At 45.1% G+C, this 14,986-nt stretch overlaps 1 protein-coding gene across 8 annotated transcripts in view; it reads right to left on the reverse strand.

The window, feature by feature from the left end:
- Agap1 (ArfGAP with GTPase domain, ankyrin repeat and PH domain 1) overlaps positions 1–14,986 on the reverse strand; it is a 448,779-nt gene that overhangs the window by 140,657 nt on the left and 293,136 nt on the right. For all 8 annotated transcript variants that reach the window (XM_075951804.1, XM_075951805.1, XM_075951802.1 and 5 more), the window contains exon 11: positions 7,754–7,922. In XM_075951804.1, the coding sequence (XP_075807919.1) occupies positions 7,754–7,922 (169 nt within the window). The remainder of the gene's footprint in view (positions 1–7,753; positions 7,923–14,986) is intronic.

Here is a 14,986-nt window from a genome sequence, read left to right on the forward strand (position 1 = left end):
GTATCATTCAGAAGAAACTAAAAAATATCCTTTCCTTAATATTTATCACTTGTTTCTCACATCGTAAGAGAAAAAAGGAGCAACTGGGAGATGATAAGAGGACAAAAAGCAGCAGTCTTTGCTCAAAAGATCAATCTGCCTGAAGCTTAGCACTGTCTCCCAGTGTCAGAGTCTTTACCAAGGCCTGGAAACTTAAATCTGAGAACCCTTACCAAACAATTATTTTTTTTCAAAAATTGATTATTAAATATCCAGCACAACTTATTCTAAGAATGTGGTTCCCAGAAGCAAGTATCATATGCTAATTTGTAATTTTATTTTATTTTTTAAGGAAAGTAATTCCCAATCAATTGCTTTTGGGTAACTAGTGCTCTTCCGTGTTTCTGAAGAGCGTTTAGCTGAAGTGCCGTTTCTGTACCAGAGGGGAGAGTGTTGTAACCAAAGTCCAATGCATGGGGAATTCTGGGTAAGCAAGGAAGGCCAGGAGCGGCCAGGCTGGAGGACCTCGGGCCTGATGTCATTCTACAAACAGGCAGGGGAGCTGCGGACCCGCGCTGCCCACCCATACACTGGAGTTATTAAAATGTTTTCTAGACCATTTGAAACTAAACAAAGAAAAACTTTGTCTCTCTGACACAACAACGGATCTCATTTGGACGCCGTGTTATTATTTTTTTTCTTTAATAGCTATTACCAGTGTAACAGCAGCTTAGCGACTCCTCGTCTGCAGTGTGAGCAGTTTTGATAAACAGCCTCTGCGGGCCACACAACGGGGATAATGTATCCTTAAGTACCGCCAATGAGCTGCCATTCTGCACAGCCAATTACTTCTGTGCGTCTGTCACTCAAAGGAAAAATGACTGAGCCCATTAGATCAAACCTTTGTCACTGTTCCTAATGCACTCTTAGGCCTCATTAATCTCCGGGAGCAGCAACAGAGCCGCCGGTGCCTTGCCGCCTCCCCCGAACAGGCCCACGTGAAGCCTCTCATGTCTCCCCCAAGTGCGCGCGTTAATCAAGCTCTCCTTATTGCCCCGGTCCCTGTCACGGCGGAGAGCGCTCCCTCTTAAATGCTCTCATTATGACCCATCCTTAGAGCCGGCTAAGTGGAAAAAAAGAGAGAGGGAGCAAGGGAGGAAGAGTACGGGAGAGAAAGTGGAGAGAGCAAGTCCAATTCCATTAATATTCATGACAATAATTAGTATTCTAGGTCACTGAATATTCATGCTATTAGTTTGGTTTTTTATGGGTTTGCTGGATGTCCTGATTGCTGAAGTGTGGAGAAAACAGCATGGTTGAGACTGTAGATGTCAACGGCGGGTTCAATACTCAAAACACATTCCCTGTCCGCCCTCCCCCACCCATGCTCCCAGCAGCACTTAGCCCTCCTGCAGGCTGGCCTGCCTCCAACTGCCAGGACCTCAAGTGGGGGAGGCGGAGGAAAAGGGGTAAGGTCCCTCTCACTGGGGCTGAGGTGCCAACCTGGGCAGGATGAAAAAAAAATAATTGCAGAAATCCAACAAAGACCCATGCTATAGGGACAAGAAGATAAGCTGTGGTCCTAGAACAAAGATGTCACAGCCAGAAGTCACTGACAAATTGATGACAGGGCACAGAGCGGGGGAGAAGCCTCCATGGAGATCATAAAAGTCCCACAGAACACTGCCCAGGCTGCCTAGCACTGCCATGTCAGTAAGGTGGGGCACAGGGATACAGATATGCCATCCGTCCCCTACCAAGTATTTGAACATCATCATTCAGCCACCCCCTTCTCCAGTCTCTGGAAGTCACAGACGCCAGGAGCACAGAGGTTAGAGTCAGGGGAGCTGAGGTGTAGAGACAGATCCACATGTGAGGTCCTGGGGTGGGGTTCAGCTCTACATCTCTGATTCTAGAGTGGCTACACCCAGTCAGAAGCTTTCCCAGGACTGATACAATTCTGTCACGGTGGTGTACCTAGATTTACCAAACCACGTTGTGGGCAAAAAAAACTCATTTAAGAAAACATACAAGGATATTTTAACTCTTTCTTTGGAAGCATTGCAGGAATTAAATTTGGAAAGACTCTCAAAATGCAGCTTCCTGTAAATCCCTATCACCATGGCAACTCCGGACTCTCCCACAAGCTCCTTGCTGAAATAACAGAAATTAAGCACCCCCCTCCCAACCCGGAATCCTGAGGGAAGCCATCTCAGGAGGAGGAGAATCATGCTATGAAAGAGTTCAGTCAGACCGGAATAACTTATTTTTCTGGATACTTCCATCTTATCATTTATTTTTGCTGGAGCAGATCCTTAAGTAACTTTTTCAAACCTATTCAGACATAATCTTCTGTACCTCCACATGTAGCCAACCACTTACTATTATTATTATTATTATTATTATTATTGCTCTTACTGGCTGGTAGCAATTAGGCTGGAAACAGGTTTTTAGGGGTCAAAATGATTTGTTCTGAGAAGGGAGCACTCACACTGTCCCCCAGCGTTCTGCACTCTGCATTGCTCTTCTAGGTCTACAACCCCGGGATTCTCTTTGGTCAGGGCTGTTCTCCTATCTCAGCATTAGGCTTCTTGTTTGTGTTTGCAAAGTTTTCTCTTCCATCCAGTTCAATATTTGACTGTCAGATGGCTGTGTTCAATGGCAGTAATTTTCTTCTGTAATGTCTTTATCAAAATTGTATTTAATCAAGTTTATTTCTACTTGGCAGTTTTTAAACTATTTTTCCTTACATTTAATTACTATGTGTGGAGGTCGGAGGACAGCTTGTGGGAGCTGGTTCTCTCCCTCCACCATGAGCATCCTAGGAACAGCACTCAGATCTCTACCTGCTGAGCCATCACACCAGCCCTATTTACTTACTTATTTGAGATGAACTTTCTTGTATTTCAGCATGTTCTCAAGGTTGCTATGTAGTCTAGGATAACCCTGAACTTCTGATGCTACTGCCTCTACCTCTCCAGTGCTGGGATCACAGATACTGTCTACCAAACCCAGCTCCTGTGGTGCTGGGGATCAAACTCTGGGCACCATATATTAGGCAAGCGCACTACCAGCTGAGTTGCAACCCCAGAAGTACACGAGGAACATAGGAAAGATGAGGTAGATGGGATTCACCGAGTAGTTACCAGAATAATGTTATTTTCCTCCTTCCCAAGGCCACGGCAGAAATGAACATTAAGATTATAACATTTCTAGCATTTCAAGATGTGACAGTCAACATTTCCACAGGGAAAAGGAAAATAAAAATCTCTAAATTTAAAGTTATGAAATGCATAAAAGTAAATAATAAGCTACCACTATGCCTGAGAAACATAATACACTGATATCCAAATACACAAGGAAACACAATCCTGGCCAGGTATGGTGGTGCATGACTCTAATCCCAGCACTGGGGAGACAAAGTCAAGAGGACGGACTGAGTTTGAAACCAGCCTGGTCTATATAGTGAGATCTAGAACAACCTGGACTAAACAGAGAGACATTGTCTCAAACAATCAATCACAAAACAACAGCCAAACCATAACCCTGCCAAGAACAGATGTGCCAGTCTGATGCATCGACTGATGGTTGCACTGATCTTAGCTATCTGTTTATCTCTTGAGTTTTCAGTCTCACTGAGGTGGTGTTGACACAGATCAAAGAATCCCAGGCAAACTCCAAGATAAACCAATTATATTTTCTTTATTATAAGAGTCAAACTCATGAAACAGGAACAAGAAGTCCAACCTCAATTGTGTACTGCAGGAACCACAGAGAGAGAGAGAGAACCCAGCACGGGTCAGTGTTTTTCTCTGGGTATCCAAAAGGTCATGCCCTAACCTGGTCCCACCTCTTAAAGATCACTGGCTGACAGAGATTCTCCATCACCTTCCCCCTTTGTCTAAATAAGAGAGTTCCAAATCCAATACAAAACTAGGAACAGGTATAAAGTATAAAATTAGGATTACAACCAACATAAACAATATTAAGCAAGGAACACTTATTAAATGTTTTAATAAACACTTCTAAAGAGTCTAAGTCTTGCTTTGGAAATGGCTTGGCTAAATCATAAGAGCAAGGTAACTATGACTATCTAATCTTCAACTCCATCGAAGGCCTGAGAAGGGAGATAACATTACTTGGGTAGGCAGGAAATGCAATCAAGCAGCTTCCAAAGTGTGCAGTAAATGACAGAGAAAACTGGCTACCTGAGCAATCACCCAAAGTCTCATTTGCAATGTTGAGGCAACCAACTTTGGCTAAGGCCTAGAGTAACTAACAGACCATTTTCAGAGGCAGGAAAATTTTTAGAACTATCTCACCCGGTCTTGGCAAAGTTTGGCAGTCTTTTTCCTTGTGTCCTTCTAGTCCAGTCTGGACACCATGTGCTTTGTCAGTGACCAAGACATGGGTAGTTCCTTGCCCAAAGGCCGATTGTAGCAAGAAGAAAACAAGCACCAAGTGGAGTGTCCTTGGTGCTTCAACATTCTCTTGGGAATAGATTGGTGCTGTCTGGAGCAACCGTGTCTCACGTCAACAGAACCCTAAGTTATTTAACTACCATGTTCTACAGATCCTTGAAGTGGTTGAAGATTACCTACCTATACAGAGTACAATCTCTATGTATCTAAAGAACATAATTAATCTGACTGTATATATAACAAACATGAGTGACTACTGAGCCATAATACTTAATACCATAGGTGGGGAGAAAAAAGAAAAAAAACTATGTATAAAGATCATGAAGCAAAAGTAAACTATTGCATTCTATATGTTATACGTATTATAAAATACTAATACCCTCAATATATAAAGAGTGTTTCCTTATCAACAATAAAAAGGACCTATTAAAATACATGCAAACAAGACATGTAAAGAACTACAACAAGAGATATGCATAGGCAATAAGCCCATGAGGCGCCCAGATTCACAACTGTTGGAAGAGACAAAATACACACAGCATGGGTGTTTTTACCCTGTTGATTCTGAAAATGACAGCTAAAAGCTGCTTCATGTGGTATTTTATAGAAAATATCTCTAGAGATTATTTTGGAAACACGTATCAAGAAGTTGACAGAGGGTTCACCAGCTGAACCACATTACCCGTGGTGACTGGCTGCTGGGGAGTAAGTCCTGAGTGCCAAGGCTCAGGTATGTGCACTTCCCAGGTCAGCCAGACAACAAAGACATCACCAAGGGAACCAAACACCCGCCGCTACCCCAGACTCTCAAAATACCCACACAGCAGAAGCCCACACAGAAGAAGTCAAGAGTGTACTCAATTATCGAGTTCAATTATTTGTCAAATAGCTACAATAACTCTTTTTAGCTCTAGTTCATCACATCAACAGAATAGTTTTCCACGCTGCCACTCCTCACCATAGAGTGGTTTATGAACAACAACTTCAAACACAGGGAACTTGACTTTCAGAGCATAATTTAGAGAATAAGAAATCAACCCAGCAAATGTGTTGATTTCTTAAGCAAAAAGCAACATGTCATTTTAGATTAATGTCCAGGTGTAAGAAGTCAATATAACAAAGTATCACAACATTTTGGTGAAAAGCTGTCTCTTACATACTGGACCCACAGTCCGGCTTTAGACCCAAGGGACTCAACTGGGTACATTCTAGAGGTCTTATCAACTCTTACAAGAAGCAGAGAATGACATCCTCTGTAATGCCTACCGAGGGGGCCGCACTGCCCAAAATATGACTGTGACCCTGAGACACCATGACTTCTGTCACAGTCCGACTTCCCCATCCCAACTGATGTCTACAGTCCACAGAAAATCAACCAGGTTCTCTCGCAGATTAACAGAGTCAGGGTTGTCAAGATCCCTCGCCATGAAGCTGAGAAACATGACCATGTAAACGGGTCTTACTCATGCCTCAGACCGAAGACTGCCCAACAGCAAGGCTTTCTGTGTGAGAGTGACCTGAGGTGAGGACACAGAGCTCCGGTCCGTAGGGACTGATGCCATGCAGCACCCAAGATCGAGTCTCAAGACTCAGAGGTCCCGATTTTTACTTTATCCACTGTTTCTTGCACTTACCATTACCGTTTCCTCATGGAGGTTTCCAGCAGGTTCCTGACTCTACTACCTGGAGCACTTCCCTCTGCCCTAAGCCCTGCCCTCTTTCCTGTCACAGAGATCTCAACCCTTCCACAACTGCTGACTTGGACTTCCTGTCTTCATCCCCAACCAGACAGTCAGAGTCTCTAGGGCAAGAACTGAGCTTTATAGTCTGTGTCTCTGGGTTCAGGAGCGTAGGGAACACTACAAAGTTAGTAGTGACTTCAGTCAATCACTTAATGTATACAGAGTGGTGATCACATAATGGACAAATACCTGTAACTGCTGTCAATTTAAAAATAACTTTTCAATGCTACAGCCCTTTCACATTTGTCAAGCAGGTGCTCGGTATCTTTTCAGGAAACTCACATGAAGGTTTGCTAAGAGGGGCCATAAGCAAATGCTTGCTGCCATGAATGAGCGGAGTTGGGTATAGTGAGACACATAAGCTGGCAGTGACTGCCATGTACGGGATTATGGGGGCCAGAGACTCCAAAGCCGCAGTGCCCTGGCATGGATAAATATGCATGACTAATGAAGGGGTGATGCTATGTAAAGAAGGACGGAGGCTAACTTTCTCTTCACCCCAGGTTTTACTGCTCCCCAGGACACCACTATCCTTCCTTTCACCTGATGTGGAAACCTCATCACCGTTGTGGGACGAGGGGAACGGGTCCAAGAGGGCATCAACCTCACCTTTCTGGAAGGGGCCAACTTTTACTTTGATTATTAACTACCTGTAATGGTGCTGACTTTGCCCTTCTCTTCTGTTTGTAGGTACACAGGATGGTAAATGCCCAACACCACAAGATACCACAAGGCACCGTCTGGGGGAGCCCATGCTCGGACTCTCTCCTGTCATTCCGCTTTCACCAACCAGCGCCATTCACAGCCCTGTGGAGTTCACCACACCGCCTTTAAACACACCCAGCATTTCAGATGTGAGAGCTCATTATTCCAAAGAGCCGACATGCATGGTAACATACCCCACCGAGCAAACCCCCAAGACTGGGTGGACCCAGTGGGAGTAGGGGCTTTTAGTTAGCAGAAACGAGGAACCTTCCTAAAGAGCTTCCACATGAGGAGAGAGATGAGTCTGCTCTTTACCTGTCTTCTCTGAGAAGCGATCGCATGAAGGCCCAAACTGCTGTCAATTACCTGCAAAGATGCTTTGCGAAAAACAAACATAATGCCAGTTGCTATGACTGCTTGGAGGCCGAGAATTTCCAAATACACCAAATTCTTGCAAAACAAGACTTTCTCTAATCCTGAACGAAAAACCAAACCAAACCAAAGTTCTTGGAAGGAGAAAAAGAACAGAGTTGCCTTACAGAATGAGAGATGGTTAAGACAGCACCCGACAGTTCATCCATGTACAGGTCTGTGCACCGTGCTCACAGCATCCTCCAGCACTGTATGTGTGGTTGCCAGGCATTGTACCTTTACAAAAGATCCCTCTGCCTCTGAATGACCTTAACTAGCTGATCCACATACAGAACTGCTCTCAGCACCCAGCCTGGGAACACCATGGCCACTTATGATCATACAGCTGTAGCGTGCCTGCTACATTTCCATTCACAGAAAAAAATGCATAGAGAGGAGACAGCCTGAGGGACTCGGCTTCAAGCCTGCCAAGGCAACACCATCTACCTGCAGCAGTACTTCGCCCCTCAGGTCACTCCTGAGGGGTGAGCTTACCTGAATTTGGTGAGATGTGTAAACTGCTCATGTCCTTGGACAGGCCATTGGTTTTGGGACTGGAGATGGGTGCACAGGCCGACGTGGCTCGGGGTGGCCTCTTCCCCGGCACTTTCACAGTGGTTCTCAGGAGGTCAATCTCTTTGCCGTGAACATTCTGCATGTAATCCTGTGTGAATGTTAAACACCCAAGAGAGATTAAAGAGAGGATGGGCTACAGCGTGGGACACAAGACCCTATGAATGTCATGACCTGTGGCTGCCATTTTCATCTGCGGGATAAGGGTGACATCATTCCCATTTAAACCCAAGCTGGGCATCTATGTCTTGACCTAACCTAGGACTGGGAATGGGGAGGACAAATAGCACAAACTCCTAGCTCTTTCAACTCTTGTTTTCTAGATGCAGTTTAGGAACCTGGGCTTGTACTGTGACTTCTGAGAACATTTCATGGGGATGGGGAAAAAATTCATGAGAAAAGTGTCCAAACTTTAAGCTGTGTGGGCTAGTTTTATGTTAACTTGACACAAAATAGAGTTATCTGAAAGAGGAAACCTCAGTCAAGAAAATGCTTCTTTAAGGCCTTTAATTAGTGATTAATGGAGCAGGGCCCAGGTCACTGCAGATGGTGCCATCCCTGGGCGGGTGGTCCTGGGTTCTATAAGAAAGCAGGCTGAGCAAGCAATGAGGAACAAGAAAGTAAGCAGCTTCCTTCCATGGCCTCTGCACCAGCTCTCACCTCCAGATCCCTGCCCTGCATGAGTTCCTGTCCTGACTTCCTTCAGTGATGAACAGTGATGTGAAAGTGTAAGCCAAATAAACCCTTTCCTCCCCACAGTGCTTTTGGCCATGGTGTTCCATCACAGCAATAGAAACCCTAACTAAGACATAAGGACTGAAGGTGTTTGAGGGACCGGCAGCAAGGTAAGTAACAACAACGACGACGATACAGCCGCAAGTGGACACGGACACTAGTGTGCATGCTTCCCATTAGCTTCAGAAGCAACAGCCATGCTCTCACCAGCGTGAACAAATGTGCCAGAGTGCGTGGGGAAAAGCCCACCAGTTCTCCATCCTACACAAAAAAACTAAAAGCAGCTGAGGAAAAGCTGGGAGCAGGAGAGGTGGCCTTCTCCAGGGAAGAGCACGCCCGTTAGTTGTCCAATGCCAAATAGCCCTGAAAACATGCATAGAAGTAACATTATATGGACATAAGGCCCCCCCATAGGCTCATGTGTTTGAACAATAGGTCTCTGGCCATGGATGTTTTTTGGGAAGGTTGTGAGGCCTTTATGAAGTGAAGGCTTGCTGGAGAAAATGAGTTGCCAAGGACAGGTTTTAAGTCTGAATAGCCTGTTCTCACTTCCTGTTCACTCTGCTCCCTGAGAACAGAAGCAGTTTGACTAGCAGCCTCTTGCTCCTGCCACCAAGCCTCCCACCTCTGATGAACCATATCCTGCTGGAACTGCAAGTTAACGCAGAAATCCCATCCTTCCAAAACCGCTTCTTTTCAGGCATTTGACCACAATTTCCCAAAGGAAGTTAACAAAATAAAGCAAAGCAAAAACCTAGAAACAAATCCACCAAACCCTTGGCCCTTGTGTCAGAAGCCAACAGCCAGCAACTATCAGAGGGTAGCCTGGGCTAAGTCAGTTAACTCCCCATCACACAGTGGAAGAAACATAACACCCGGGAACAGCCGAAGGAAGGGAATGGCAGGCAGAGTTTGGGTGAACATCCGTGAAAATGGATAGCACCCAAAGCTTAGCGGGTGGCTGCGATGCTGTTGGGAGGTGGTGACTCTCTAAGAGATGAGACCTGGTGGGGGAGCTGTGTCACTAGGGTGTGCTCTTGAAAGGACACTGGGAGGCCAGTCTGCCTTCATTCCCCTCTTCCCTCCCCGATGCCTGCTGCTGTGAGGTGAGAAGGTGTCTCAGGCCATGATATGCTGATACAGGCTCAAACCCACAGGGCCAAGTGACCGTGGACAAAAGTCTCCAAAACTATAAGCCAAAATAAAACTTTCTACCACAGAAGTTGATTACAAGTATTTGGTCACAGGGATTGAAAGTTGAGGGGCACAACAACTGAGCCAGGGAACAGGGGCTGACGGGCACACTGTCCGCCATCACCACCACCATAATCATCCTTGTCATTCCCACCACGGCTGTCCGTTGTCACCGCTGCAGCCACCAACACTACCACCACCATCACCTTCTCAATGAGGCCTCTTGTTTAGGGACCTGGCATTTTACCTATGCTGGAAGTGGGATATAGGCTTCTGGGGAGACCCAGAAATTTGTGTTTGCTCTCAGTAATTAAGTTCAGGTTGGGGTAATGTCAGAAGAGAGCATCCATCTTTCATGTTGGCTGATGAGCCCAACAAGCTGGGAAAGTGAGCCGATTGTCCTGAGCACCTAAGAGTACAGCAAACACATGCAGACAGATCACTCACACATGCCAAATGGGAAGGTCAGGGGGCATAGTCCACTGGAGAACATCAGGGCAATGCATACTGATGGAGCTGTGTGGGCACAGGGAGTGGCATGAAAGTCGTGAGAAATCTTCCGTCACTCCTGGGAAGGAGGCAAGCCATCTAACTTAATTGCACAAGGATGTCCACAGCCTAGCCGACAAAGTTCTGGGAAGACACCTATGATGGTTAGCCTTGACCGTATCACCTTGGTTGTGCTGGGAAGTGGCTAGGACAGGCATGAACTGGACTCTAGCTAGGTATGCTGTCAGAAAGCTTTGGGGGCTTAGCTGAGGTGTGAGGTTTTGCCATGGACATGGTGGTACTATGCCACATGGATAAAGCTGTTACAGGATTTATTCGCTGGCTCCTGGCCACCGTAATAGGAGTGCTATTTCCCGGGCCATATGCCCATGATGGGAGGATGTGGGTCAAAGATGGAAGGAGTTATCCTCACGGAGTCAGCCTGAAGACAGTATGGACTCTGATGGGAGAAGCTTGGTACCCAAGACAGCAAATGAGTGTCCACCAGGGAAGAAAGGGCCGCCAGGTGGGGCAGGTCATTAGAAAGAAAGGCTGCTCTCATCTTTTATGCCTGCCGTTAGTAGGCACACACACGCAAGCCCAAGTTTCTAAACAGAGTTCTGTCTGCAAACAAAGAATTCCTTCCTCCAGTTACTCCTTTAACATACCAACTTGCTGCAACTTTCTCCTTTAATGCCGATTCTTAACAAATTAAAATACAATAACAGGAGTGTAATTGAGCATTTATTGCTTATGAGTTCTAAAATGAGGCTAATCAGAGAGTGACTAAGCCCCAGCGTGGGCTCTTTTAATAGGCATGTTTTAACATACAATAACCAGGATATTTTACTTAAAATTATTGTAGAAATGTAAAATCTGTTTTCCAGATCTGAACACGCCAAGGGAAGACATTTATCTTGAGCCCAGCATGGGCTGGACGATCTGTTTTCTTGCCTGTGTTAGGCACTGCAAGCTTCAAAATTGGCTCGAAGAAAATTACGCACCAAAGGCTGGGCAGGAGGCTCAATTGGTAAAGTGTTTTCTGGGCCTAAGCTTGACCACCAGCATGACTGTCTCTGGTCTCATGGCTGGGGAGGTAGAGATAGGACCACCCTTGGGCTAACTGCCCAGCCACTCTAGTTGTGTTCCAGGTGGGGAAAACAACAGAGGAAGACATTCAACACTGACTCTTAGCCTCTGCAGATTTGTGTGTAAACACACACACCAACCAACAGAACGAAAACCAGACGTTCACTTGGCAATTCCTATGTTTCCATTCTGCCTAGTTTCTTCTCCCAAGAGAAATCTGCCTGAGTTTGATCCTGCTTCTACAAGAACAGGGCCTTTTCATCTCTCCCCAGCTTGGTACTTGAGGAATTAAAGCTGCAACCACTAAACAATGTGGTGCCTTCAGAAGCAGACAAGACATGCAGACCCAGGGTGAGTATGAGGTAGGGACCTCGCTGGGTAAAATAAAGACAGCAAGCTTATTTTGATATGCAAATACTACTCAGATACCCTTCTCCACGTTAGCTGCAGAAAATGCTGATCGAAGATAAAAGAGGGGAAAAACCCTTTAACAAGGCGTGAGGGTAATTCAAAGCCAAGTACTTTTAAACAGCACTTAACAAGTCCCTGGGGCCCACTCAAGAGCCAGGCCCCCCAGACGTGCCATCTCTTGCCCCTCAACAGCTTGAAAAAGTAGTAATTGCAAACCTATTTGCATTTTCCTCCTCAACTTGTCCACGCTTAACATGCGGATTCTTTTTTTTTTTCCAAGCAGGCGCCAGAGCAAAGGGACCCGTTCCTGAACGCGCCAACAGCTCGACGACCATGCCTGGCTGTCCCCCTGCACCCTGCGCCTGCACCTTTGCCTTCTCCTGTTTTTTACATTTTGCTCCTAATTATGTTGCATCTATTGCCGTACACTTAATTAGCTGCATTAATGTGATTTCTTTTCACATAGTCAAGCAATTAAGAGCTATGATTGAGTTTCATTCAATTAGCCTCAACAAACATGCTAATTGATGTCCCAGATGCAAATGAGGTGCAATGAGAGAGACCTGCGTGCAATTGAGAGCCACGTCAGAGACCCAGGGCTCTCAGCTTGCTGACAGAAGCACAGTTTAACGTGGCTCCCGCCTTCTGTGGGGGTGGCCTTAGGAGAAAGATGAGGGGCCATTAGTGCCTCTGTGTTCCAGATCGTTCTGGAGACTGAGGATTCACTGTTTGGCTGCTGTACAATGTAGCCTCACACTTCACAGATAGGTGTCCCCGGACTGGAAGGTGACCAGCTGGGTACCATTTGGCGGCTGCAAGCAGACTGCTGCACGGTCCCCACCAGCAGATAGTTACAAGGCTGTCAAGAAATTTCCCCCAAGAACCTCAAAAGCAATCCCAGCCATCCCGGAGCCCTCTGTGTGCGTGATGGCCTCGCTCATCTTCAGTAAAGGGGAAGTTCATCTTCGTCACCTCTGGGGCATTTGGCACTTGAGTTAAGCACAAAATACAGCAATCCATCAATAGTTCCTAAAAATATTCTTAGCAGATCGATTCTGGCCGCCTCGCATCTGTCTGTGAAGGATGGTTTGCTGATGCACTCACGGGGTTGGCCAAGGCAGTTAACACCATCTTGAAGCCAAAGCAAAATGCACAAACTATGATCTGCACCCCAAACTAGATCCACCACCAAGACAAGGCCCGGAAACACGTGGTGGCGTTACTTGATGCAAGTCCAGCTAAGAGAATCAATGAATGCCATTTTTTTTTAAAAAATAACATAATTTCTTAAAAGAATTATAGTGCTTAAAGTCAAATGGCAGACAAAGTAAAAGGAAATCTTTGTTGTAATTAGATTTTCCCAATATGCTCTGGCTCCTGAAGTGTAACGTGTTGATAAACTTGACAGTTTACCACAAAATGTAATGCTTTGAGGCAGATAGCTTTTACAGACGTGTTGAAAACTGTTTTCTTTTAAAATCCCATTTATTATCTTTATTTACTTTGTTATCTCTCTCTGTGAGTAGGTCAGAGGAGAACAGAACTCAGTTCCCCAGGCTTGGCAGCAGAAGCCTTTATTTGATGAGCCATCTCCCTAGCTTTACTTTACTTTTGGACACAATCTAATTGATCTCCCTTCCTATCTATAATTTAGCTTATCAATCTTCAAAGGATGGCCCTCCATGCCTGTCAGGGGGTCTGGAGGTCAGTGGACAGTAGAACTAGCTCTGTAGACCTGGAACTCACAGAGATCCGCCTGCCTCTGCCTCCCTCCCCAGTGCTGGGATTAAAGGCCTGTATCACCATCACCCGGGTACTTTGCTTTTTAAAATAGGACAGAAATTGGTTCTGATGTTGCAAGACCGACAGAGCAGTTTTACCTACAACAAAAAGCTACTTTTCACTTTGTGAGTTTCAATCGGTGAATGTACACCTTGTTTATTTTCTGAGTGCGGTCACAGGCAGGATACATGAAACCTTCCTCCGGGTCTGACGATTACTCAGTGCCTATTTCTGGAACTGCCAGCTCCAGTAGCCACGTTTTCACCTAACACAACAACTGCTGCACACAGGCTACAGTTAGCTCTTGGGAAAGTACAGGCATTTTCATGAAAAAGTGAACAAAATACCTGATACTATTGGTGACTAATGATGAAACCTGAGTTTCCTTGCAAAAAATAAAAAATTTAAAACCTTGTTTCTCTCTTACTGTGAGCCTGGCATATTTCAAATACTTAACGTTTTCTGAAGAGACTGGTGATGGTGTTAATGCAGTATCTGGACTTATGGATTGGAGGGAAGTGCTACTGTTTGGAAAACCCGCACACTACATGGCAGAAACATCAGTGTACAGAAGTGACTGCTGCATGTCATCATGTGCATGGATGCATGTGGCAGGCATGTCTGGCTAAAATGCACAAAAACGTCATTCACAGTGCAGTGCAATGGCTTTAATGCAGCAGATGAGGCCATCGTGTGAGGTCCTGCAGCGCATTCCTCAACTCTCAGATGTATACTGTGTTTCAGTGTAGCATCCAAGAGCAACCCCCAGGATGAGCTGCAATGGTACATACCATTCCGCTCCCTCTTCTGCTATGCAAGTCGACACCTTTGCCCTATGCTTGAACAAGATGCATCAGGTCATAAAGAGGTCTGGAAAACTAGTAAAGAACATTGCTACTTCATGGCATTTGTTTGGAAACTATCTTTTGTCTTGTCTTGTTTTAGTTATATTTATTTATCAAGCAGGGAGCACACATGTGGCCAGTAGTCAGCATCTACAGCTTCTTCTCGCCTTCTACCATGTGGCTTGCAGGGGTTCAACTCAGGTAGTCAGGCCTGGTGACAAGCACCTTTAACTACTGAGCCACCTCACTGGTCCATAAAACTTATTTTTATAAAACTATGATCTACATAAACACAGAATGTTTGGGTCATTATTTTAAAATGGACTTCAACATTTAAAAATTTTGTTTGAATGCTTGAAATGAAAAAAATGAGACTGATTTCTTATTTTCACTATACCTCGAAAACGTCTAGGTTCAAAAAGGAAGCCTTAGTTCATTAACTTCTATTTAAAGAATAAAAAAAAAATCACAAAAACTGTATGTAAGAGAAGCCATTGTTAGATACACTGCTATTCCAAAAGTCCATTTAGTATTTTTTCAAAGGAAACTAATCCATAAAGACAGATATAGCACCAGCCATTCACAGAGATCAAGCACATACGAAAGTCCC

The sequence above is a fragment of the Microtus pennsylvanicus genome, chromosome 17 (genome assembly GCF_037038515.1).
Source record: "Microtus pennsylvanicus isolate mMicPen1 chromosome 17, mMicPen1.hap1, whole genome shotgun sequence".
In the NCBI taxonomy this organism is placed as follows: Eukaryota; Metazoa; Chordata; class Mammalia; order Rodentia; family Cricetidae; genus Microtus; species Microtus pennsylvanicus.